General features: G+C 36.0%; 1 protein-coding gene across 2 annotated transcripts; it reads left to right on the forward strand.

Annotated features, from left to right (window-relative positions):
- The first annotated feature begins 3,877 nt into the window (after positions 1–3,877).
- Positions 3,878–19,006, forward strand: LOC127634407 (nucleolar and coiled-body phosphoprotein 1-like). 2 transcript variants are annotated; one of them, XM_052113946.1, is made up of 18 exons: positions 3,878–4,206; positions 8,298–8,341; positions 8,511–8,581; positions 8,700–8,821; positions 10,275–10,335; positions 10,471–10,672; positions 10,749–10,829; positions 10,921–11,001; positions 12,565–12,723; positions 13,050–13,492; positions 13,935–14,321; positions 14,557–15,141; positions 15,218–15,830; positions 16,218–16,288; positions 16,375–16,536; positions 17,129–17,289; positions 18,001–18,091; positions 18,177–19,006. In XM_052113946.1, exons 1-18 carry the CDS (start codon positions 4,198–4,200, stop codon positions 18,260–18,262), a joined length of 3,429 nt encoding a protein of 1,142 aa, XP_051969906.1. In that variant the 5' UTR covers positions 3,878–4,197; the 3' UTR covers positions 18,263–19,006. The 2 variants fall into 2 exon arrangements, with proteins under 2 accessions (XP_051969906.1, XP_051969907.1); XM_052113947.1 differs by having other exon boundaries at positions 10,755–10,829.
- The last annotated feature ends 6,835 nt before the right edge of the window (positions 19,007–25,841 follow it).

Here is a 25,841-nt window from a genome sequence, read left to right on the forward strand (position 1 = left end):
ATACAATGCAAGTGAATGGGTGCCAACAGTTTAACTTTTTTTTTGACACACCTTTCAAATCGCTTCTGAAGATATATATTTAACCACTGTAGTCATATGGATAACGTTTATGCTGATCTATGTGAATTTTGGAGCTTCAAACGTTTGGCACCCATTCACTTGCATTGTGTGGACCAAAAGAGCTGAAATATTCATCTATGAATATTCTGGAAAGGCTCTTTCTGGAGGTTTCACTCAGAGGTATTCAATCTCATCATGGTGAGCTTTGGATGTCTGCAGGCCATGCAGCTCTAGTTTGTCTTCACAACAGGGCAGGCAACACATGCAGATGAATAAAGTCATCCCCACCTACATGCACCTAAAAGTGGTAAAAGAGAAAGTATTGCACATTGATCTTAGTTGTTGTAATCCGTCATCTGGGTTTTTATTTCATAGACACCAGTTTTCCAATGCATCGACTTTTATAAAGATATTAATTTATCATGTCCTCCTATCTTGATAAAAGTAATTAATTTGTTTTATACGATTTGGAGATGAAGTCGTTTAAACTTCGCCCAGCTTTATCCTCGGTATGAGACTTCAACTGTTTTTAAAGAAAAAAAAGGGAACAGAACTGTAAATAAACACCGATGAGCCTGTTCGATTAATCATGATTTGAACTCGGATCTCTGCGAATTCATTAAGAGATGCTTTTGACTACCTAAACACTGAAGACTTAAAGATGACTAATTTAAGTATCAAAATATGGTGAGCATCAAAACATATATAAAGTAGTTAGTACAGCCAACATGATCACATACAGTATCAGCTGTAGGTTGTGGAATGTTTTGAGCCCCAGCCCATCCCTGAATTTTAACTACTGTACATACAATTAAAAAATGACCAAACTTATCGCATATTTTCTGCTCCTCTTCATTGGCATCTGGGAAGTTTGTTCCTTTATGATTCAGTTCACTCAACATTGCGTCATGTGTTTTTAGCCATTTTTTTAAGATAGAGAGTGAGTCTGCTTCACGGATTGAGTTGGGAAGGTCATTCCACCAACGTGGTATGATGAAACTGAAAGTCCGGGAAAGTGTTTTGGTGCCTCTTTGTTTTGGTACGACAAGGTGACGTTCCTTAGCCAACCGCAGGCTTCTGGTGGGAACGTAGTTCTGCATAAATGTTTAGGTATGCAGGAGCAGACCCAGTGACTGTTTTGTATGCCAGCATCAGGGCCTTGAATTTAGTATGTGCATGAACCGGCAGCCAGTGGAGAGAGACAAAGAGTGGTGTAACATGTGCTCTCTTTGGTTCATTAAAGACAAAATGTGCTGCTGCATTCTGAATCATTTGCAGAGGTCTAATAGCACATGCAGGAAGGCCTGCAATGAGAGAGTTACAGTACTCCAGTCTAGTTATGACAATTGACTGAACGAGCAGTTGTGTGGCATGTACGGAGAGGAAAGGTTTTATCTTCCTGATATTATAGAGTGTAAATCTACATGATCTTGCAGTCTTTGAGATGTGGTCTGTGAAATTTAGCTCATCATCAATGGTTACCCCTAGATTTCTGACAGTTTTGGAAGGTGACAGTGTAGCTGGACCCAGCTGCACGGTGATGTTGTGTTCAACAGCAAGACATATGTTTTGCAGCAGGTTGATCTTCTCAAAAAACATTTGCAAGGTGTTACAAATTAGACAAAACGTCTCTCTCTTCGCAAGTCCTCTCTGTGTAGAGCGCATGCTATTTCATTGGCTGAACATTACTTCTGCCCCTATTAAGTACGGGCTCCCCCATCAATTTACATAACCGTCTGCATTTGACCATTGTAATTTTCCATAAAGTACCGAGCACTTTCATTATTAATAGTACTTCCTTCCCGACTGGGTTTGTGAAGGGGTTAATTCTTACTATATGACTATAGTTCATATATCCATTCTAAGTGGTCCCCTCCTGGCTCACCATGTCACCGTCCCACAGGACTGGGGCATCATGTTCTTTCGAGTGTTATGCTTCGGTATCCCTCTCTGGGTGGAATATGTTGTGTTGTGCAACGTGATGGGACTTGTTTACCATATGCATCAGCATGACGCAATGTCGAGTGAACTGAATTATAAGGGAACGTCTTGGTTACATATGCAACTCCTCTGTTCCCTGAGATGAAGGGAACAAGAAATTGCCTAAGTTGGCTGCACTACAGACTCAGAGTTTTCTGAGGTGCAAGTGATGCGCTCTGTAAAGGGATTGATGGAAAGGAGGAGGTGAGAACCAGCTTGAGAATATAAATAGTATTTTAATAAGAAAGGTAATCAAAAAGACAAACACACACACACAGGTGTCGGACAGCTGCCCATAAATCTCTCTCTCTGTCGCACTCCCTTCTTCGATCGGCCTTTATCCCTCTCAAGTGCTAACTAGCCTGATTAGCCCTCCGCCCTGTCACATGCTCTTTGTCACTCAGTTAGAAAATTCAGAGGAATGGTGTTTGCATGCCCGCTTATATACTGGACATATTCACATCTAAAAAGGCAAGGCTTAAACACCATAGCCAATCTTAGGATTGGCATTATTGTGGAAGGGTTTCAACTAGGTTGTCAGAAAAGGATTTTCCATAAGCGTCAGCATGATGCAATGTATCGTTCCCTTTAGCTCAGGGAACCGAGGTTACACACGTAACCAAGACGTTTTCTGGTAAGCACATGGCATTGGGATATACCATTTGTATTGGACAGACCAAATAGGGTTGAAGTGTCGGTAATGACTTATACATAAGATGAGGCACTTTAGATCATAATTTCTTTTTTTTCTAGTAAGACCTTTGATATTAGGGCAAAAATCGTATTCTTGATAATAATTTTTTAATTGTTTTCCAGTAAAAATATCAAAAAATCCTTAAAACAAGAACAGTTTGATTGATATTGTTTCAGAAACAACACTGCATATGATATTTAGGGTTTTCTGAGAATGTATTTTTAACATGTGTATTTTGTCTTACTGTACTGACAGAGTTTTTATAGTCAAAACAAGTGAAAAAAAATCTACCAGTGCTGAAGAAGTAATCCAAAGTATTTAGAATATGTTACTGACCTTGAGTAATCTAATGGAATAAATTACAAATAATATTTTACAGCATGTATTCTGTAATCTGTAGTGGAATACCTTTTAAAAGTATCCCTCCCAACCCTGTTTGTGAAGACCTCAGACCTGCATTCACCTTTCCTGGGACTTGGCATGGATCAAAAGAGTTTTTTGAAGTTTTCCTTGAGATTGTTTTACGGGCATTTTTCCATCCACCACCATTATCCATAGCCATTAATGGGTTGCGCTTATGACGTGTGGTGCTGATGCTTGTGTGTTCCTTTCTTGATCCCACTCCCACTATTCTCTCTGTCATTTCCTGTCTCCTCTCCACTAACTCTGTCATAAAAAAACAAAACAAAACAAAAACCCCACAATTTAACATAATTTGAAGAAAAATAAAATTTGTAAAATAATAATAATAATAATAATAATAATAATAATAATAATACAGCATGATTTGAAAAGACACAAGACAAAAATAAATAAGTGATGTACTTCCTAGGGGGACTGTCCATCTATTTAATTAACTGTTTAACAATTTGTTTATGAAGTATTTTCTGTATGGATAACTAGGTAATATAAGTTATCAAATGTATATTTTCATTAAAAGCATTTAAGGCAAGACAAATGTAACAAACAACCATATTCGTTGCAATTATCAGTTGAAAGCGAAAAAACTTAATCTTATTACTTATTAAACTTAGCTCTAATATTTGTGGCTTGTGACAATGAAGTTACGCTCCATATCACTAGGTGGCGACACTAAACATTTGTCTTCCTTTTGCAGCGGAATAAGATTGGGCGGGAGAATTCGTGTTGTTGTTGTGGGCCAAATACAGTGGCTGACTCTATGGTATATATTAAAATTTCTTTCGGATATAAACATTTTAAGACTAACTTTCGGTATTGTTTTGGGCTGTTTAAGACATTCTTAAATGCAAAAGGAGCATAACAGAATCAATACTTCAAACATATTTAAGCAAATGCTAGTGTAAAGTAATCGACGAATGGCGGACTTCTAACAATAGCGGGCATGTTGAGACTGCAGCGGAGCATCGGGAAACTGTCTGCGGGCTTGTGAGCTTCACTGTTGGACACACGGTCTCTCGAACCTCGGTGTGGAACGCAACACAATGCCGCAGGTCTGTACTGCAGTAACTTGGTAAACTTGTAGAACTGAAATGACCGCTGTTTGTAGCCACAGTTTGAGACTCAAGTAGGCTGTCAAAACCTAGTGAGATGCCTACATAGGCAGCATTATGGGAGAAAATGCTATCTAGATAGGCAGCTCACTAGGTTTTGAGTACACCCAGAGATTATAAAGTAAAAACAGCAACTAGTAACAATTCAGAGAGCTATAAAGAAAAACAAACTGTGTTTATGAATTTTGGGGACATGTTCACTTGATTTTTAGTATATTTATCAACTCATAATGTAATAACCGCACATATTGTAACAAGTTAGATGTTATACATGTTCATAAATGTAACCATTTTCTCAAAACATAATAAGTATTACATTATTATGATGCGCAAAATGTAATAGATTATTACAGTAGGAGAGAAGTATTACATTATGAACTCCCAAAAAACAGTTTAATTAAAAATGTAATCATTTGTTTCTCATTGTAATCATTTTCAAAACAAAACAATAATATCCATTTTAAGGCCTAACCAAACATATTCCTTTACAAAAGTAATAATAATAATAAAAAAATCTAAATCTAGTCTTAAGCTACATACGGAATACACTGGATTGAAATATTCATGCATTTATTATAATTATAAATGTTACTGTATATTACTACTAATTGGAGGTCAACTGATTTTACTGACACCGATAACTAAGTTGGGCAGTACCTGCCGATAACGATTAGTGAACCGATTGTTTTTTAAATTGAAACTGAATGAAAAAATAACACTCACTCAAAGTAAAATAGTGCTGAACTTAATTACAAAAATAAACAGTACTGACTGAACCATAATGTATTGCACTTTTTAAATGAAATATATAAATATGAATATATATATGAACTAATATTCTAATTTTAAAATCAGCTGATTCCTTAGTCCACGAGAAGGTGCAATAAATACATAAACCATTGAGCACTGTTATATTATTGCATAGATCATTCCTATCCTGGCTGTTAAAAAAAAAAAAAAAAGAGCATTTAACTTTTCAACTAATGTTCATAAAATAAATCAAAAGTTTTTGTCGGTCCATATTCTCAAATGTTAATTCATAAGTAAAATGAGGGGGGGGAAACGCTTCAATAGACAGTTCACATGGTGTTACACTTTCACTGATTCCTGCTTCTCCAGACTCAAGCTTCATAATAACAGTGAAATATCAGAATGTTTTTTATTCAGTACAGTTGTATGTAGAGTAGCAATATTCATAGATAGCAGTGGCATTTGGCTGAACTCTGTGGAGAAGCAGCTCAGACTATGAGCCCAGGCCAGGGGCTGTTCAAACAGATGGAACACAACAGACTGGTGTAACGTTTACATACCGTTTCTAGTAATGGGCATTCCGGCTCTTTTGGCTCGCAAACAGCTCTTTAAAAAAATATAGGTTTTGTATTTTTTTCTAGTCAAACAGTTTGCGATAGTTTGACTATAATTGGTGTTAAAACAATTCTAATTAAATTATTAAATGAAATCATACTCTACCTTAACCACAATGTATTAAAAAATGCATTGGTTTGTGATGAAAAAGAATGCTATTAAACATTTGCATTTAAAGTATAACTTTTTATTGTATATAAACAAAGTGCGTATAAATCTAACCACTCAAAACAAATGCAGTCTGAACAGCGTAATAGTCTGTGGGGGGTGTTCGCGTGATATGAGCGTGAAGCGTTCGTCTGTGTTCCGCTACTGTTTTCGGGTTCTTGAATAATGTATAACAAGTAAGGGCAGCTGGTGGACTTTCTGGTGCCCTCCTAGGTTAAGATTGTGCCCCCCTAGGGAGTTGGTGCCCTACGCAGACTGCGTAGTACGCTTGTAGGGAGCGGCGGTACTGATAATAGAATATTGCACCATATCAAAGAAAATTAAATAACAATTTTTCAAAACTGCAGCATCCCACAAATTGAAATAAATGTAAAAAGAAGGATGCTATTTCACCTGTGCATTTAAAGTATAACTTTTCAACGTATATAAACAAAGTGCATATAAATGTAACCATTCAAATCAAATACAATCTGAACAAAATAATATGTTGGCTCCGCCCTCCCTCGCATCTTTGGTTCATTGGTTGACACTGTGTGTCTGATTGACAGGAACAGGTGAGACTGTTAGTCTGAGCAGACAGTCAGAACGAATGTGAGCGCTCGAGCATTTAGGCCTATATTATCTTATTTCTTTTTTCGTTCTTTGAATTAGTTAATTCTATTCCTTTAAATCTTTTGATTATTCATATCTTGATCTTTTAAAAATATTTTTATAAAGGGATTCGGCTCTTCTGATATACGAGCCGGCTCCTAACTTTCACCTACAAGAGCCGGCTTTTAGAGCTGACTCGTTCGCAAATGACCCATCACTAACCGTTTCGTTGTTGATGTTTTAAATCTGCATCTGAAGGGTTCCGCTCCATGCAGAGTGTAGTCTTACATGTCAAAACAAACACCACAAGGCATCAGTAAAGTGCCTCTAGAGGCCACTCTCATACTGTATAACGACAGCGGACGCTTCCCAGCCACTCCAGCACAGGACGCAACAGGGAAAAACAATCTGTTTGCATTTTTGCTGATAATCGATAGTTCCAGAAATCTGTTATCAGTTCCAATTAATCGGCAAGACCGATATATCGGTCGATCTCTACTACTAATATATATACTAACATACCGAATACCACTACTAATTATAATATCTAAGAACTGTCACCTAACTTTATGTTTACCACAGGAAATTTAGGCCTATAATGTCCTTAGCATGTTACTTAGCGAGAAAAGAGAAGCATATTGCTAAAATTATAAATACACTATTAAAATATGCAGAATAATATATGAATATATATATATATATATATATATATATATATATATGCATTATATATATATATATATATATATGCATTATATATATATATATATATATATATATATATATATATATATATATATATATATGCATTATATATATATATTATTTATATATATATATGCATTATATATATATATATATATATATATATATATATATATATATATATATATATATATATATGCATTATATTTTTAGTTACCTGTGATTGATGTCTATATATTATTTAATATAGCCTATGTTTCAATAAATCTCCCAATTCTGTCAAATGGACAAAAAGTGTTTGGAGTCTTTAGTGCCTTTTTTCTTTCATTCTCAAAAGCAAGTTTTTATGACAGACACTATTTAAATGATTAAATATAGACAATTATTACAAACGTAATAATTATATAATCAGAAAGTTGAGGCTTTCTTTTTAATTCAGTGCATAAAGGGCAGTGGTGGCTCAGTGGTTAAGGCTCTAGATTACTGACCAGAAGGTCGGGGGTTCAAGCCCCAACACCACCAAGACACCACTGTTGGGCCCTTGAGCAAGGCCCTTAACCCTATCTGCTCCAGGGGCGCCGTATCATGGCTGACCCTGCACTCTGACCTTAGCTTAGCTGGGATATGTGAAAAATAAATAATTTCACCATGTATATGCAGAAATTTATGTATAATGTGTGACAATTGATCAATTAAATTAAAGCTCAAAATGATGGAGCAGGTCACAATCACAAAATTAAGGTTTTATGAAAATATTGGAGTTCACAATGTAGCCTAATAAGCATACATTTCTCTTAATGTCATTAACCTATTCAATTTAACAAAATAAAATATGATTGATTTATCGTGATTGTTATTAAACATTATGTTTCGCTTATACATTTTGTGCTGTTTTAACATTATGCACTGTGATGATTACATTATGAGTCACTACAATGAGTTAATAATGTAATACATCTACCATAAAATAACCCATTACAATATGGACATTTATTACATTCAGCTTATTACATTATCTGTTGTTGTTACATTATGAGTGGCTACAGTAAACAACATACATGTTTGTATCTAAATATACAATAATGTGTAATATTTTAATACAGATCTGATGTATAAATGTATGTTATTGGCTTTTGCCCTGGAATGGAGGTCAAAATATACAATTCTCAATGTGACATTACTTATTTAATGAATCATTTCAGGGCAAGGCCAAAAAGAAACTGCACTATCTCCAAGGAGAGGAAAAGTAAGTGATGCTGCATTTTCAAAACTTTAATGTAACCTGTGCATGTCAGTAGTCTTGTAGTAGATCATGCATATGATTGTTTAATCTGACTTGATTTAAAAGTTAATATCTTAACTAGCTCAAGTATGAGGCACTTTTCAGATGGGAATATGTTGCTGCTGCTTTTCAGAGGCATGTCTAAACTTAGGATAAAAGATGTCTTTTCCCTGCGTGGCACTGACAATTTATTTGATGACATTGGTAATTATATTTTAATTTTCTTCTCCATGCTACCTCTCCCACCAACATTTAATTGATTAATTTTTAATTGCATATATTATTTGTTGTGTAAATTCATATTCTCTGTTTTTGTCGATAGATGTTGATTCTGACCTGGGTTTGTCTCTGCGTTCTCCATTGCCCAAGAGCACTGGTGAAACTGAGACCAAGGAAAGCAGATGTTTATCTAATGGAGATCAGATGAAAACTCCGTTTAAACAGGTGAATAGGGCATGATTTATTGGGACAGATTCCTGTTCTTAGCACCACAGTGTGATCTTATTAATTATATGAAGTTAATCAGCCCTCTACATTGTGAGTAAATCACTCGCATATGCAAGTACTTTTCACACTCTGCGACCATTATTAGCCACTGGCAAGTAAATATTAACATTTCACTCACCAGTTGTGTAGTGTCGAAGCACTGAGGCCCTTTTACTGAATAAAAAGCAGTTGATTAAGAAGCTGGATTCAGCCTCGTATTTCCCTGCATGTTGTTTCATGAGCGTGCAGGAAAAAGCACTTACGTGTCATTCAGTTGAACTCCGAGCATCTCAGGGGACCGCACTGCGGATGTCACAAGAGCAGCTCTCTTAAGAGCTTGTGAAGATAAACCACTTCTCAAGTGCTCTGATGTGCACGCTCTCTACAGAGTCTTGCGCCAAACTCCCGCGAAAATATAAACAAGGTATAAACGTATTCATTTTGTGGACGCAAACACTCCAGTTTGACTTAACAGCCATGTAATCACAAATGTCTGTGGTCATTGTGGGTTTATTCACAGTGTTAATAACACGCAGTGAGACAGAGGTGTTGCCCTGTTCCATTTTTGTGGATATGATAAAATGCAAGAAACAGAATCTCAAATTCTTCCTTCACGAGAAATAAGGGTTTGTGTGTTGTGAGCCTTAAAATTATGTGTAAAAGTGAAGAATTTAAGAAATATTTTACTATTGCATAATATTATTTAGCTATACAGGTTGGCTGGGTTACAAAAGAAGCAAAAGAAAACAAAACATTGAAAAAGTCCACTGGATCAAAAGTAAATTGTACAAATAAGAGATATATTTTAGTTATTTAGACATATTTTGATCATTAAAATATTATTTTAATCATTTTAAATGTTATACTTTTATATTTGATTGTCATTCATATATTTTTGAAGCCTGAAAAGGAAATCATATACCCTTATATTATTAAATGACCCAAGCTAAATTTGTATAAATTACTTTGTTGTGTGCATGAAGCACACATAGTGAGTGTGTATGGTAATTAATTGTCATATTCGTGAAACACCTTAAAACAGATTACAGATTGAACAATTAATTGTCAGACAAATTTCACAATCCTGACCCCTAATTTTCATTATTAGGTTCCTACCTTGTGAATTGTTTTGTTAGAAATGTGTTCAAACAGTGACAACAGCTTGTATCTTTATTAGAAATGCAATTTCATGACATCATATAAATGACATTTTTAAAAAGCAATATACTATATTGCTTGAATAAATATGAAGAGGCCCCCTCTCTCAGTTTGCTTAATATATTTTTTAGTTTCATTATGCTTACATGTGGTAAAAAGTCTGGCGAGTAAAAACTAAAATGTACTAGCCAATGACGATTCTTTCTCCAACATGTTCGTAGAGGGTTGTTAATCACACGACTCTTATTCTCAGGTTCGCAAGGATGCTTTGATCCAAGAAAATGGTATTCAAGAGGGTGAAATAATTTATAAAGGTAACACGCTATCTTTAATCTGTTTTAATTGCAATGTCTGTGATCGTAGAACTGGTGTGTATTGTTAAAAAAATAAGTCTCATCCCATGTCTGGGGCTTGGAATCATTGTCATATTTTCTTAATTTCTTACAAAGAGAGTCCATTTAAAGACATTGCTCCCATTAAGACGTCCAGCCCTATTGAAATGGAAACAGGGGGAGGTGATGCAGTAGATGGAGTAAGGCTTGTGGCTGACCCTCTGCTCTTTGGAGTTGAAGATGAGGAGCCCATTGGAGGAGACCTCAGCAAGCTGCCCTTCACTCAGCAGTCAGAACCAGTGAAGGAATCCCTCAGTGGGTAAGAGTAGTACTGAAAGTATGAGCACTGTTTTATTTTATTGCATAATTGTCTCATAATTTTCTTTGCTCCGAAGGGATAGTGTGTCTCTGGCGTCACCACCAAAAAGGCTCGAACTTAGAAAAGCCACTAAACTAAATGCTGGTTCCTCATCATGGTCAGTTATTATAGTATAAAACAACAGTAACATTTATATTTCTGTTATAAATGTATTTATAATTAACATCACCTGATCTCTGCTTTTTCAGCATGAAGACTACAAAACCAAGCAAGGCAGCATTGCAAGCCATCCAGTGTTCACATCCAGACACAAAGGAAGATTTACTAATGTTAGGAAACAATATTTTCAGTGTTACAATTTCCAGTGCTATCAACTGAGACTATACATTTAATTGTTCTCTCCATTAAGGATTACATTATGAACTGCAGGTCCACCTACATTGGTTAGAAAAAGTATGTGAACCCTTTGGAATTAGCTGGTTTTCTGCATCTTCAAGTCACAAGTTTAGACAAACACAATATGCTTAAGCTAACAAAACACATACAATTAAAATCTTTCATGTATTCATTTAACATCCCATTAAATAATCACAGTGCTGTGTAAAAAGTAAGTGAACCCTTGGATTTAATAGCTGGTCGATCCTCATTTGACAGCAATAACCTCAACTAAGCATTTCCGGTAGCTGCGAATTAAACATGCACAAGTTCAGAAAGAATTTTGGTAAAATTTTTCCTTACAGAACTGCTTCAGATCAGCCATATTCTTAGGATGTCTGGTGTGAACAGCTCTCTTGAGGTCATTCCACACCATCTCTATTGGGTTAAGGTCTGGGCATTGACTGGGTTACTCCAATAGGTTGATTTTTCTTTTTTGAAGCCATTCTGTAGTGTAGTGGATTTAATTAATTGTTTAATTGGTCAATTGTTCGGCTGCATCACCAAACTTCTACTGAGCTTCAGCTGGCACACTGTCACAATGACATTATGCAGTAGGATATCTTGATAAACATGGAAATTAATTTTTCCCTTCCTTCGTGGTGTCCTGCCACAGTGTCTTTTTTATGCTTTCCGTATAAGTAGACTCATGAACAGAGATGTTAACCAGTTCCATTGATTCCGTCAAGTCTTTAGCTTTAATTCAAGGTTTTCTTAACTAATTGAGCATACTGCAGTGTGCCCTTTGTGTCATCTTGGCTGGATGACTACTTCGAGGGAGAGTAGTCACAGTACTAAAACGTCTCCATTTATAGACAGTTTGTCTAACTGTGGACAGATGAATATCAAAGCTCTTTTTGATAACTGCAACAATTCTTGATTGTAGGTCTTCTGAGATCACTTTTTTGCAAGGCATGGTCCACGTCATCAGAATCTTCTTGTGAATAGCAAACTAAACATTTGTTTGAGTGCTTTTTATTAGTCAAAGTTGCTCTAACCCACACCTCCAATCTCGTTTCATTAATTGGATGCCAGGTTTGCCAACTCCTGACTCTAATTAGCTTTTGTTGATATCATTAAAATAGGGGTTCACTTACTTTTCCACAGCACTGTCAATGTTTAATGGCATCTGTTCAGTAAAGACATTTGTGTTGTTGGCTTAAGCACATAGTGTTTTGTCTATACTTGTGACCTTGATGCAGATGATATCACATTGTATGACCAATAATGCAGAGAACCAGATAATTCCACTTACTTTTTCTTGCCACTAAATTATACAATACGTTGACTTATAGCAGCTGCATTAATTTATATACCTTAAGTATTTTTATTTATTTATATATATATATATATATATATATATATATATATATATATATATATATATATATATATGTTACAAAAAGTTTAAACATAGTTTTGGTTCAAAACAAAAAAAGTTTTACTTTTTTAAAAAGGGATAAAGATCCAAGTCGGCTGTCTCCAGTTTTGGTTCAGAAGAATGAACTACAACTTGGGAAGACTCAGCAAAGCAAGGAACAGATGGCGGAGGATTCTGAGAAAAGATTGTCTTTCCAGCACAAGATTAAAAAGGCCTTAATGCCCAAGTCTTCATGGTGAGTTTAAATGTGAGCCTCTAATGTTAAATGTGATGTGTGTAATTTTCTGAATGGTAAAATACCTTCTCCTATCTCACTTTAATGTGCAGAGACAAATGTAAGTAAGCCACTCAACGTTGATTTCTTCTGAAAAGTGTAAACATTGTGGCACATTTCTCTGATCAGAACTAGCCCGACATAACAGCTCATGCTCAATCATTTATAATTTTCTTACAAAGTTTCTGTGAGTAATTTAATTCACATATTTGTTTATGCATGTATGGAATGTCTGGCTTGAATGTCTCACATTGTGTACCGAAGTATAACACTTCTCCAATGTTAAGTTCCAGGAAACCAGCGGCAGCTCCAGTTCCTCTGCCTGTAGATTTTGAGGAGGACTTCATGATCCTGGACGATGAGGCTCCTATTCTTTTTATGATCCCTCGCAAGCCAGAGGTCAGCAGGAGCAAAAGACCAGTCCCAGCAGACTCTGCAAAGGATAGTGTTCCTGCAGATCCACAATCTGCAGATCAGCTTTTACAGAGTGAAGAAGATATAAATAATCAGCAGGGCACAGATTCTAAAAGAAACCAAGCGCAAATTGATTCTGATAAGCAAAAACCTCAAGGAAAACGTAGGAGGGCTTCAAAAAAGAGCCGCAAAGGACCTGTGCCGCATGATGTTTTCAAGGACAGACCAGACCCTGTAACCCAAAGACGAGAGAACAGGATTTGTGATCAGAGTCCCTCTCAAACTGTACAGGGAAACAAAGTTATGGATTCATCAGGTACATGCAAATCTGCCAAATCTTAGATTTAGTTGTATTAATATGTATTATTCATTTTAATAATATATTGTTCCTAAATTGGGAATTATAGACATAATTTTACATTAACACTAACCCGTCAAAAGTGTGGACACACCTACTCATTCTTTACTTATATTCTATAAGGTTTAGAATAATTGTAAAGTCATCAAAACGATTAACACAAATGGATGTATGGTAATTATTAAAGAATAGTGCTAAACAAACCAACACTTGTATTTTATATCAAATATCTTATATTTTAGCTTCTTAATTTCTTGTAATAATTTTAGAATCTCAGTTATTTAAACATAAGTCTTTAGTTCATGCATAACATACATTAAGTTAAGTGTGCCCAAACTTTGACTGGTGAGGCAAAACATTTATTTATATTCTTTTACATACTGTTATGTGATGTTTATAGGAAAACGAAATACGAAGAGCAAAACATCTGATCTTGATGAGCTATCTGACAAAGATGGAAACAATGCTGGTGGTAGCCACGAGACTCCAGTTCCACCTGTGCCTAGCTATATAAAAAAATCCTCCAGTTCTCAACGTGATAGACCAGGGTCGAAAACAAAAAAGGAATCCAACAAAGTAATCACTGTAGCAGGTTCTCACACCACAAACTCTGTAAAATCTAACAAAAATGGAAAAAAGAGCAGAAATGGGAAAGCTGTTTCTAAGACAAAGAAACGGATATCTAACCAACAAAAAAAGTTGGGACAGATAGATTCTGCTTGTGAACTACAAGACGTTGGTGAAGCTTCACTTTCCCTTAATGAGCAAGAGAAGGCACAAAGAACAGGTGAGTTGCTCTGGCAATATATGAGAAGTAGAATTTTGTTGTGTTGGTATCTAACACACCCATCCCAGCTGAGATTTCTCATGACAAAAATTGTTGACGTACATGAGCTGCACATAGTCATACACATACTCTTCAATTATTATTTATAGGAATTGTGCTATCCTATTACTTGCTGGTTTCTTTGTGTGTCGCCAATAATTGTCTACCTTTTCTGGTTACATTTTTTACAATGTAGCTGTAAATAAAAAGTCTTCAACCAAGCAAGGTGCTTTGAAGATTCCAGCAAAAAAACTGAAGGAAAAAGAGACAAAAACAGTGGAATCTGCACCAAAGGATCCATCAGCAATGGCACCTGACACTTCTTCAGATAGTCCTGTGACATGCAAGAGGAGAAGGAAGCCTCCAGGAGATTGGTGGCTTACTAGCCAAGATGAAAGCCCCACAGAGTGTCAATCAGAGCCAAAAACTACAGAAAAGCAAGCAGCTGTTGTTGATTCTGAAGAAACACAGTCTCGCAGACCTATCCAGGGGAATCTGAAGAAGCCAGAAACTTCAGTCACTAACAATGCAGTGGAAAGCATTAAAAAGGTGATGGCTCATGGTGATGACCTTGAAACTGGAGCAAAACAGAAAATGTCTAAGAAAACAGGTGTTCGAAAGAAACGTAAATCTGCAACCACTCAGCAACAAGTTCCGTCACCAACTCCTGGGTTTGGGGAGGAATTAGAAGAAGATAGACAAGAAACTTTTGTGAATGAGAGTGCTGAGCAAGTTAGTCCATTATTATGTAGTCCTTACAGACAGCACAACATCACACCAGGTACACTCATTTTCAGACTGTGTTTACTGCTTTTGATATATGTTTTTGTACTTAAAACTTGTTATTGTTACAACAGGTGAGAATAGAGTATTTGACAAGGTCTACACACGAGACACTGGAACTGCTCAGAAAAATCCTTCATCTTCTCTTAGAAGGCCAGAGAGTTCTGTACCAGATGACGTTCCAAAGAAAAGGCAAAGAAAAGCCCCTTCCAACTGGTGGGAAGCACCACCATCCGAGGAAGCAACTGATGGGCCACAACCTCACAATCCCCCTCCAAATGCAAAGTCCAAATTACCAAATTCTTCTATTAGTGCTGTGTTTAATAAGGGGATCACAGAAAACAAATCACAGAAAACAAAGAATTACATCAAGAACATAAAAAGAAGCATAATCAACACACCAAAGTCAATCAAAAGATCTTTAACCTCAATGAATGCCATTTTCGCCTCGGATAAAGCTGAAAACATTGTAAAATCGAGACAAAAACGGGGACGTAGAAACCTCCTTCACTCTCTTGAGGATCAGTCAGAACACTCTAGTGAGAATATGGCCCACAGCGTTGATCAACTGCAGGGAAACCGTAATGCCTCCTTTGGGTTCACCAGTGGCATTACTGTGGAGTCCTCAGGGACCAGAAAAGAAAAGAGCATCAGAGCATCCAGTGGACCCAACACGTTATCTGATGTGTAAGTTGATTTATAAAATTCCCCTTTGAGCAATTATCAGTTACTGTTAAACTGCATTGCTAATGTTGTCTATGCACTTTGAAGGCGGCAAAGAAACTGCATCTAAAGGTTAGGGAATGCCACATTTTTTTCATGCACTGTTATGTCTTGCATACGGTCAAACATTGTAGCCTTTTGAAGTATACTATATTGGCCGTACTATACTCTGCGTAAGCGCATAAAATGTCATATAAATGTTATAAAAAGTTGCATTTACACACTTTTTAATGCTGCACTTAGGCAGCTATAAATATAGAAATATGAACAGAAACATGATTAATAAAAATATAAAAATAAATTTACAAATATTGCTTATACTGCAACATTGTTTTTGTGTCGCCTATCTAGTGACAAAGGTTTAAGGAGTGGGCCATCGTCAATGATTGATCTTCAGCAACACGATGAGGAGGATGATATTGGTGAGTGTTTGATGTGTGATGTACCATTTGTAATTTTGAATCTTAAATCAAACGTGGTTAACAAACTAATTTCCAATTATTTTTAGACTTGCTGTCATCCAGAGTGACTGCCCATGTGCGACACATCCCTCGGGTGTTGGCCCAGTGTGATCTTTGTGGTCCTCCACTGCAACCCATCATCTTAGAGGAGGAGGACTGGAACAACCTGCACGCGTGGTTCTCTCACCTGTGGCCCCCAGCCTCTAAAGGTAAACGCATGTATAAATGGATTTTCTGCAAACATATCAACTATACATGCCAAGTCCATAGACTTTTAAGGAGGAATCGAAGCCATATCTACAAAATCAGTGACTACCTAGGAATCCATAGAGGTATTCTGGTGGGCTCTTTTGACTTGGGCCAGTAAACAACTGCCTTGCAACACCCTAAAGCACTCAGAACACCTTAGCAATGGTTTAGAAAGCACTTGGAAAATTGTCAAGCCAACTCCAACATTGTAGCTGCAAGTTTTGCTTTGGTAAAAACAACTCACATTTCCTTCAAAAGCTAAAAATATCTGTCACTTGAAGTTACTTGGGATGTAGAATGCGGTTTTTGTCTGTTGTAATGTACAGTACAGAAATGACAGGAAAACTCCCCTTGTGACAGCCTTGTGTTTAATTCTTTAAGGGCACGATAGTAATACAGGAGGATAAAGGGTCTCATTAGCTCTCCAGTTCCTGGAATGCCCCACTTGAGAATAAACTTGCAACCTTTGTTTTGCTAGCCTATGTGCTTAAGCATTAACCTTTTGTGACTTATTTCATGTAACTTATGTGCAGTATGTTTTCTGCTTTCTAGACGGGCGAGTTGTGAGTCCTGATGACTTTCACTGGCACTCCCATGGAGGCCGAGCAATTGGCCATGCAGTTGACCTTCAGAGTGGCTCATTCTCTCATGGAAAGATTCTGCTGGGGTCGTTCATGAAGAAACCCCCACAGATGGACCTTGACACTGTTTCTGTGAGTAGAAAGTGTTTCTCGTGTTATCTCTGAGCTAATTGCATAACTGCAGTGGTGACCTGTTGCAGTGTTTAGATTACAAATGTAAAACCAAGGTTAACAGGTGGCCACAAACGTACCTGTCTGTCAATCGGTTTACTGTATTATCCTTTGCTTTCTCTTCATCCCAAGTTGGCCTTTTTGATAAGAATTAAGTATTGAAGAACGTTTTGCATGCTTTTAGCCACACTTGAAAATGTACGAATGCCTTTGCATTATATATCAACAAAAGATCAAACTAATATTGCCATTTATTTGAATTATAGTTAATATTTTTCAAGCAAAAATTTCACAGAAATAAGTTGGGTTTCAATTGATAAAACAATATACATTGTTAAAAATTTAGACAAAGGATTTGGACACGTTCTGGTTGTCAAAGTTTGTGGAGCATGTCCATAGTAAATGTGATTAAACTACACCCGTGGTTACTATTCAAGGATACTTGTTTGAATTTGAGAGGAACTTGCATCCATTAAAAATTTACCTTGGGAGCAGTTGGTTTAAAATAAACCGAATAATGGCAAAAATAAAATGTTCGTTCTGAGAAAACATAATTTGTTTGTATATTTCACTTTTGATATCTAATGCAATAACATGCATTATAATGTCCAAATACTTTTTGGGGCCACTATACATAACAGTTTTAACCTTACTGTTTTTCTATTTATTAAGGTATTCAGCATTATTTCAAGTTGTGTGCGTGTTGATATTGATGGCGTGAAGTCAGTTTACAATTCTGGACAGGTGTTTATGATACCCTCTGGTGAGTGAATTTTTTTTAATCTCTTATGTCAGTCACATAATTGTCACAAATTCTTTAATTTAATGTGTATTTGTCTTAATTACAGGACAAGTGTATAGCATCCATAACCTCTGTCAAGAGCCTGCTGTACTGATCTACCACAGAACACAAACATCACAACAAGATGATTAACATGATGTGGCCTTTTTAACTTTGAAATATCCAGCTGTTTAAATTTGTTTTAATAAAATTGTAGTTTTTGTTTTTGTTTGTTTAAAGAAGATACATAAAAGCAGTTGTTTGTGTAAATAGATTCAGGTAAATTGTCAAAATTGAAAGGATCATATTTCTTATTTGTTATGACATCTGTAAAATATTATTTTTAAAGTGTTATGTATAAAGCTTTTCAAAACAGAGGTCTTATTAATACAAATGTACATTTCTGTCTCCTGTGTTTTCCCATTGGAATGCAACTGTTTTGGAATTTTAAACAAATTGCTAGGCTGTCAGCAGGGGTCAGCAGATCCTGTATTATTTTACATTGTCTGTAGCGAATGTCTATCACTGGGCAAAAAAAATGAATTGCTAGTTGTGGTTTTTCTAGTAAAATCTCTCTTTCAGTTTATTAGCAATGGCCTAATTTACAGTCTGTCACATTTAGATTAGTGTTGACATGTATGTGATCTCTTTATATCTCACTGCTTTTGTTGATGAAATATTTATGTGAACCACAAACCTGTTTCAATTCAATTGTTTGGGGTGTGTTTGTATGTATAGATCTGCAAGAAAAAGTCATTTGAATTTTTCCACTTGGAAAGCTTGCCATTCATTTACATCCCATTCTGAAAGAGAATTTTGTTGCAGATACCAGCATTTCACTGTACATTTGCTTTTCTTGTAAAGTCAATTTCTTTAGTAAAAACAAAAGCAGCTTTCAAAGCCTTTCAGGCTAGTTATGTAGTTCTATTGTTCAAAAGATATTACATTTAAGGTCATTTATATTGGCAAACGCTAAACACCTTCAGCCACATTTTTGTATGTCATAAAAGGTTTCTAATCTGGAATCCACTGCGGCATGCCAATTTTTCCCCCTTGTGACGTGTATAGGCGTCTTTATCATTTAATTATAAAACATGCTTTAAACCTCAGAAATGCAATGGAAACAACATGAAAAATATGAAAGACTGAATACTTTGAAGGTGGCTTTTCATAACAAATCTTAACACTTTAGGTTACTTAACCCTTTGGTAAGATTGGCATGCTTGTCTTTGAATAATTATGTTCTGCTCAAATTATTTGACAGAAGTGTGGTACTGATAACAAAGACTTTTTTTATAAGGATAATACACCAAGTGATTAAACTGACCATATGACTATAGTTAAGATAACAGCATATTTCTCCTATGGGTTTCAAGCCAATCTACACAAAAAAAGAAAAGGGTTGTTTACCACAGAATAATTTGTCCAATTCCAGTGACTGAGAAATTAAGTTGCAATTTGCTTTTATAAACTTTGTTTTATCACCAGGCTAACCTGTAATGTTGGGTTGAAAATGTTTCAATTTACTACTGGGATAATGCCAGTCAGATTAGGTTATAGTTTAGTGTGAATGCATCACCAGCTGATATGTGGGAAGATCTACAATATGCAGCCTCTCATTTGGAATTGTGCTGTGAAATAACAGTAGCAAAAGACATCAATAATTAATTCTCTTTATCGAGCAGCCCACCTGTGGATTCTGTAATTCCTCTTAGAGGACAGTAGAGGAAGAGGAATGAAGAAATCCTTGCAATTAAGCCCATCACTGAGCTGATTGATGTTACCCATAGAGACCAAAGATGTGTGAAACCAAGCCCTTGAATGATTCGCTGTGTTCAAGGGTAAGAGCTTCCAGAAAATGGCAAAGAATATGGAAGATTACATTTGTATGTATCTTGTTTTTGGTGCATAAAAATAGCAAGATTGTATCATGATAATATCTATACATAGAGACCCAAAATTATATTTGAATTACACTCAATGAGCACTTTATTAGGAACACTATGGTACTAATAAAGTGCCCGATGTAGTCTTCTGCTGGTGTAGCCCATCTGCCTCAAGTTTCAATCTGTTGTGCATTCTGAGATGTTATTCTGCTTACTACAACTGTACAGAGTGGTTATCTAAGTTACCGTAAAATTTCTGTCAGCTCAAATCAGTCTGGCCATTCTCTGTTGACCTCTCTCATAAACAAGGCTTTTCTGTCCACAGAACTGCCGCTCACTGGATATTTTTAGTTTTTGGCACCATTCTGAGTAAACTCTAGAGACTGTTGTGTGTGAAAATCCCAGGAGATCAGCAGTTACAAAAATACTCAAATCAACCCGTCTGACACAAACAATCATGCCACTGTCAAAATCAATGAGATCACATTTTTACCCATTCTGATGGTTGATGTGAATATTAACAAAAGCTCCTAACCCATATCTGCATGATTTTATGCATTGCACTTCTGCAACACGATTGGCTGATTATAAGTAAAAAACAACACTGCTCTTGCATCTTTGAGGATGCTGTTTTGGACGTGAATTATTTTAAGGTCCAACGCTGCAAAAATAATGTTTAGATACTGATTAGGAAAACTATTTCAGTAAAAATGTTGTTAAAATAACAAAGAAATTATAATTATGTCTGGACTGTGATTTTCATGAAGATCCTCGGTTGGTTTGTGCTACATGGATATCAAATGTAATTGAGGTATGATGAACTTTCCGTTCACCTTCAGTCAAAAGAAAATATCTAAGCTGGTGAGTCTTCAGTAGCTTCATAAGCTTGCGGAGGCACTGTGAGCTTAAAGCATTAAAAGACTGCAACCCTTTTTTCCTCACTTGGTAACATTGATTACTGTGCTCTCACATTTGTGGTGCTAAGTGAATCTGAGAGCTCTAAAAGGGTACAGAGCACAGGGCAACTGAGAGAGTCCTAAACTCTGAGGGTAAATTATAAATGTGGAGCAGTCTGTAATAGAAAAATCACAGCTCCCCAAAGAACACATTTCACCAAAATGGAGAGCAACACTGCTTTTTTCTCTAGATGTGCATGTCTTTTTCAGGTAAAAATTCTGGCAATATGTAGAAGAGTCATTAGATGAGCATTTTTATAGTCTTCCAATGTAGAGGAGTCTGTGCTAGTAACATGTTTCTTAAAACCCCATTACAGTTAGACCTTCAGACAAGTTAATGCTCATGTGTTGTAGTGTTTTAGTCACAGCAATTTAAAACTTAATCACAAAGTCGTGAAACTTTGTTCAGTTAATGTGAATGCATTCCTTGTTTTTGTACATCAATGTGATCAGCCAAAGAACTGTACTGTCAGAACAAAATCAGTTTATTTGCAGTTTTTTGTAGAGGTGCTTAATGCAATAATGTGATGGTTTTATGAACACAACCATTTGGCAGTGAAAGTCATCAAGGGTCATTTCCTTTCATTGTTGAATTTTTCTCTAAACCCACATGCCTGGTGCTACACACTTCTGTTAGTTTCTACTAAGCCCATTCAAATCAATTCAGCTAAACAATAAGGCTATTTTACTAAAGCATTTGCTTATAACTCAATTGGCAGTCTCGGCAGCATTAAACAAATCAAGGAAATTCCAGCTGCCAGACACTTAACAAGGCTAATTTGTTATCCAAATGAACCCTGATTTTCTTGATTGAATAATACAAAAATGGTTTTCAGTTTGTACCTTTTTGATTTTAATATTACCTTTCCAGTCCTTTGGATGTAATTCTTTTTACAAATCATATGAATAAATGAATATGGACGCTAACCCCCAACCCTAACCCTATTTGTTTTGTGGATGTTTAAAATATGTTCTCCTCTCCTGGCTTAACATGCAGAATCAAATTTATGTATGTTGGTTTCCTAGAAAAGTATAACTGTGGACTCTGTGGTGCTATCAAAACATTGCTCTATTTGATAGCACCTTGACCAGTCAGACACCAACATTATCACACTAGAAGTTGGCATGTTGTTTCCAAGAGTTCACTACCCTAGGATTGGCCACATTGTGCAGACTCATTGACAAGCGCCATGTCCTATAAGATATTTTTGCATCGGCTCCAGCGTGTTTACCTTCCCTGCTGGCATGACTTGAAGCACGTTGTATTATCAGCTTGGAGACTTGGGTACAGACCCCGCATTGAAACCAGGAAGCAATTGCGTTTCAATAATTAGTGGTGAGCATGATTAGGAGGTTGCATTTTTAGCACTAACATTACATTTGTACTCCACTGAGAGTTAGGTTTAAGTTTGGGTTTTGGATTTGATGGGTACAGTTTTATAAAATATGGAATTCTCTTCACTGTATTACAGCCTGTACAGCTGAAAACAACTCACTTGTGTGAGACCCCTCTGTGGAGATTTTATCCAGAAAAGGGAGCTCAAACATGCTCATATGCCCAACAACACTTACCAATTTGGCCACTGGGGGCAGTGTTTAGAATTTCTGTAAGCACAGACTGATTTTAACACACAAAAAAAGTCACCCTACTGTTTCTGATTTCACAGTGAGATCAGTCTGCCGACCGGGGGCATAGATTCTGGGGCATTGGGGAGGTAACCCCACAATATTTAAAACTAGCACTAGTTAATGTTTCATACAATGTCAGTGCCCAATTTAGTTCTGCACTGCAGAAACTGACTTTCAGATTTGTCTAATTTTTTTTGGAGTATTTCAGCCAAATGATTGGAAATGGGGGCTTAAATTGTCAGGGTTGTATTTTATAGAACTGCTATCTCTTCCTCTTATGTTGAAAAATGGTGAAAGACTTAAAATAGTGATGAAATTCTGACTTAAGCACCTAAAATACACACTTTCACTTATACATTCATGTACATTTTAACCTAACATCTTCATGTTAGGGAATAACATTTCTTTACATGTTATTTGTCATCTAGAGCAACAGAGTGCTTCATTTGTAGTGCTTTCTCTTTAAAACAAATCTACTCATCACGGTTCTATGGATGGATATGTGATCTCACTGCTATACTCAGGGGTGTAAAAAGTACTCAGAAATTATACTTATGTGAAAATTGTACTCAATTTAAAGTCCAAGTATCTAGCCAAAAACATACTTCAGTGAAATTAAAAAGTATTCACATGATTAAATGATCTTAAGTATTTAAAAATAAAAAAAGTGTAATTTTTCCTATCTAGAATGAAATCAAGAGAGGAGATTGTGTGAGAGAAGATGTTGTTAAAATTGATTTGTTTGTTAAGTCACCTTTTAACTGTCTCTGACATTCGCAACCTGGTCAAAAAAATCATGTTACAATAACAAAATTTTTGCTAAATCATTTTTACATGGCCTGTAGTAGATAACATGGCAATTTCCAGGTGGAATGAACACTAGAATCAAATCATGAGTAATACGACATCAGTTCATAAACACTTACTTTTTGCTCTGTTCCTCACACAATGCTATTTTATGACATATAAACACTTTTGCTATTATAGTGCATGACTCATTTTAACATTTGCATTACATAACCAACTACATTTACAAGGTTGTTCAAATGTGATCAAATTGCACTGTAGCTCAACTGATAGAGTGTTGCATATGCGATACAAAGGACTGGAGTACGATTACAAGTGGTTGCTTCAGAAATAGTTTTTCATGTCACATTTGATTTTTATGACACAATCAGTTAAGTTTAGGTTTAAGGTAGGGAGTTAGGTCGGTTTTGTTTATTTAAATCTTGATTGAACTTAATCTTAAAAACCGAATTTGTTCAGGAGAACATTTCACTCGCTTTTAGCACCACACAGTGGACATTTCACTTTGGAACTGCCTGACACATGTAATGAACCACATCATTTTATTTTGCGAAAACGTTGCCACAGTCACACAATGTTCGATGCATGGGATAAGGTACTCACAAATTGCGATTTGAGAGCACCCAGCCCCTTGAGACATAGAAAAATAAATGAAAGCTTTGAAGAAAGTTAGTAATGTTGTTGGCTTTGTGAAATGTTTTCTGAGGTTTGCTACCAAACCTTGCTGTTGAGCAGATGGATGAATTCAAATAAATTCATAATTAATATTTACTCAGCAGCTGCATCACTGCCTGGTTTGGGACTTGCACCGTTTCGGACCGCAAAGCCCTGCAGAGGATAGTGAGGACAGCTGAGAAGATCACTGGGGTCTCTCTTCCCTCCATCAAAGACATTTACAAAAAACACTGTATCCGCAAAGCAACCAGCATTGTGGACGACCCCACACACCCCTCACACAAACTCTTTACCCTCCTCCCGTCTGGCAAGAGGTACCGAAGCATTCGGGCCCTCACGGCCAGACTGTGTAACAGCTTCTTCCCCCAAGCCATCAGACTCCTCAATACTCAGAGACTGGTTTGACACACATGTGTCCTGAGTTGCACTTTAATTACTGTCACTTTATAACTGTCTGCTACCTCAATAACTGCTATGTGCATAGAACATTATCTCATAGTATGTTATGTTTACATTTTTAGAAACTGTCATCTTTTTGCACTACTGAGTACTGGTCGGCGCTGCACTGTCTATTGTCCTGTTCATTGTCAGTAATTTGTTGTACTGTCCTGTACTTTTTGCACATGTTTGCACGTGCACTTTATATAGGTATATATAGGTAGTTTATATAGGTATTTTATTTCGTTGTGTAGTCTCATGTGGTCCTATGTTGGTCCTTTGTTGTTTTTATGTAGCACCATGGTCCTGGAGGAACGTTGTCTCGTTTTGCTGTGTACTGTACTAACTGTATATGGTTGAAACGACAATAAAAACCACTTGACTTGACTCCAATTCCATTATTTTTTATTATCAATATTATCATCATTATCATTGCTGGCTTATAGTTATTATTATAGTTAATAGTTGCCCTAGGAAACTGACCAACCCGAGGCCCCATTTAGAAAATTTTGCTTAAAAAAATACATAAAATTGATCTTAAATCAGAATGTTAAATTCATCATATCAGCTGTTGTAGCCAAGTACATTAAAAATGTTTACTGAAATAAAATTCTAGTTCAAGATAATCAATTCATGTTTTCCAGTTTTTTGACAAGTGATAAAAAAAAACAATATTTACCTATATATTTTTACAAACACTTTTCCACCTTTTTTTATGTACAGGGTGTGAAAAACATACTACTTCACTCACTAACATTTTGGAATTCAGTTGTTTTTATTATTATAGCCCACCAATTATTCATTGTTGTCCAGTTTTTCATCATAATACATTATGATACAGTATTATTATTATTATTACTTTGAGGATTTGTTTTATACAATAGCTATATATTTCTTATTTACTTTACTTTCATCTGGAGCTTATTTTCTAATGCTTAAATTTATCATGTTGCAAAAGGCTGTATTTTATGTAAGCATTGTAGGCAACATTTGTGACTGTAACAGTAAACATACAAGGCATGGAGGCCCCTCAGCACATTAGAAGGAAAAAAACATTTCCACTGAAACTTTGCTTGTTCCAGAATAATTTGTTATGCTATAATGTTAAACATTGTAACTGTCTCTTTGCAACCTGAACTTGTTCAAAACATTAAATCTTTGTGACACCTGCACTAAAAACAATCTAGACAGCACAATGGATGAAACATTACGCATGTGCATGTGTAAATATCAGGAATCACAATTCCTGACATATAATTGTAGAAAACATTCCCTGTTTTAGGACAATTAGGATCACTACTTTATTTTAAGAATTCTAAATGTCAGAATAATAGTAGAGAG

Source organism: Xyrauchen texanus, chromosome 41, assembly GCF_025860055.1.
Source record: "Xyrauchen texanus isolate HMW12.3.18 chromosome 41, RBS_HiC_50CHRs, whole genome shotgun sequence".
NCBI classification, from domain to species: domain Eukaryota; kingdom Metazoa; phylum Chordata; class Actinopteri; order Cypriniformes; family Catostomidae; genus Xyrauchen; species Xyrauchen texanus.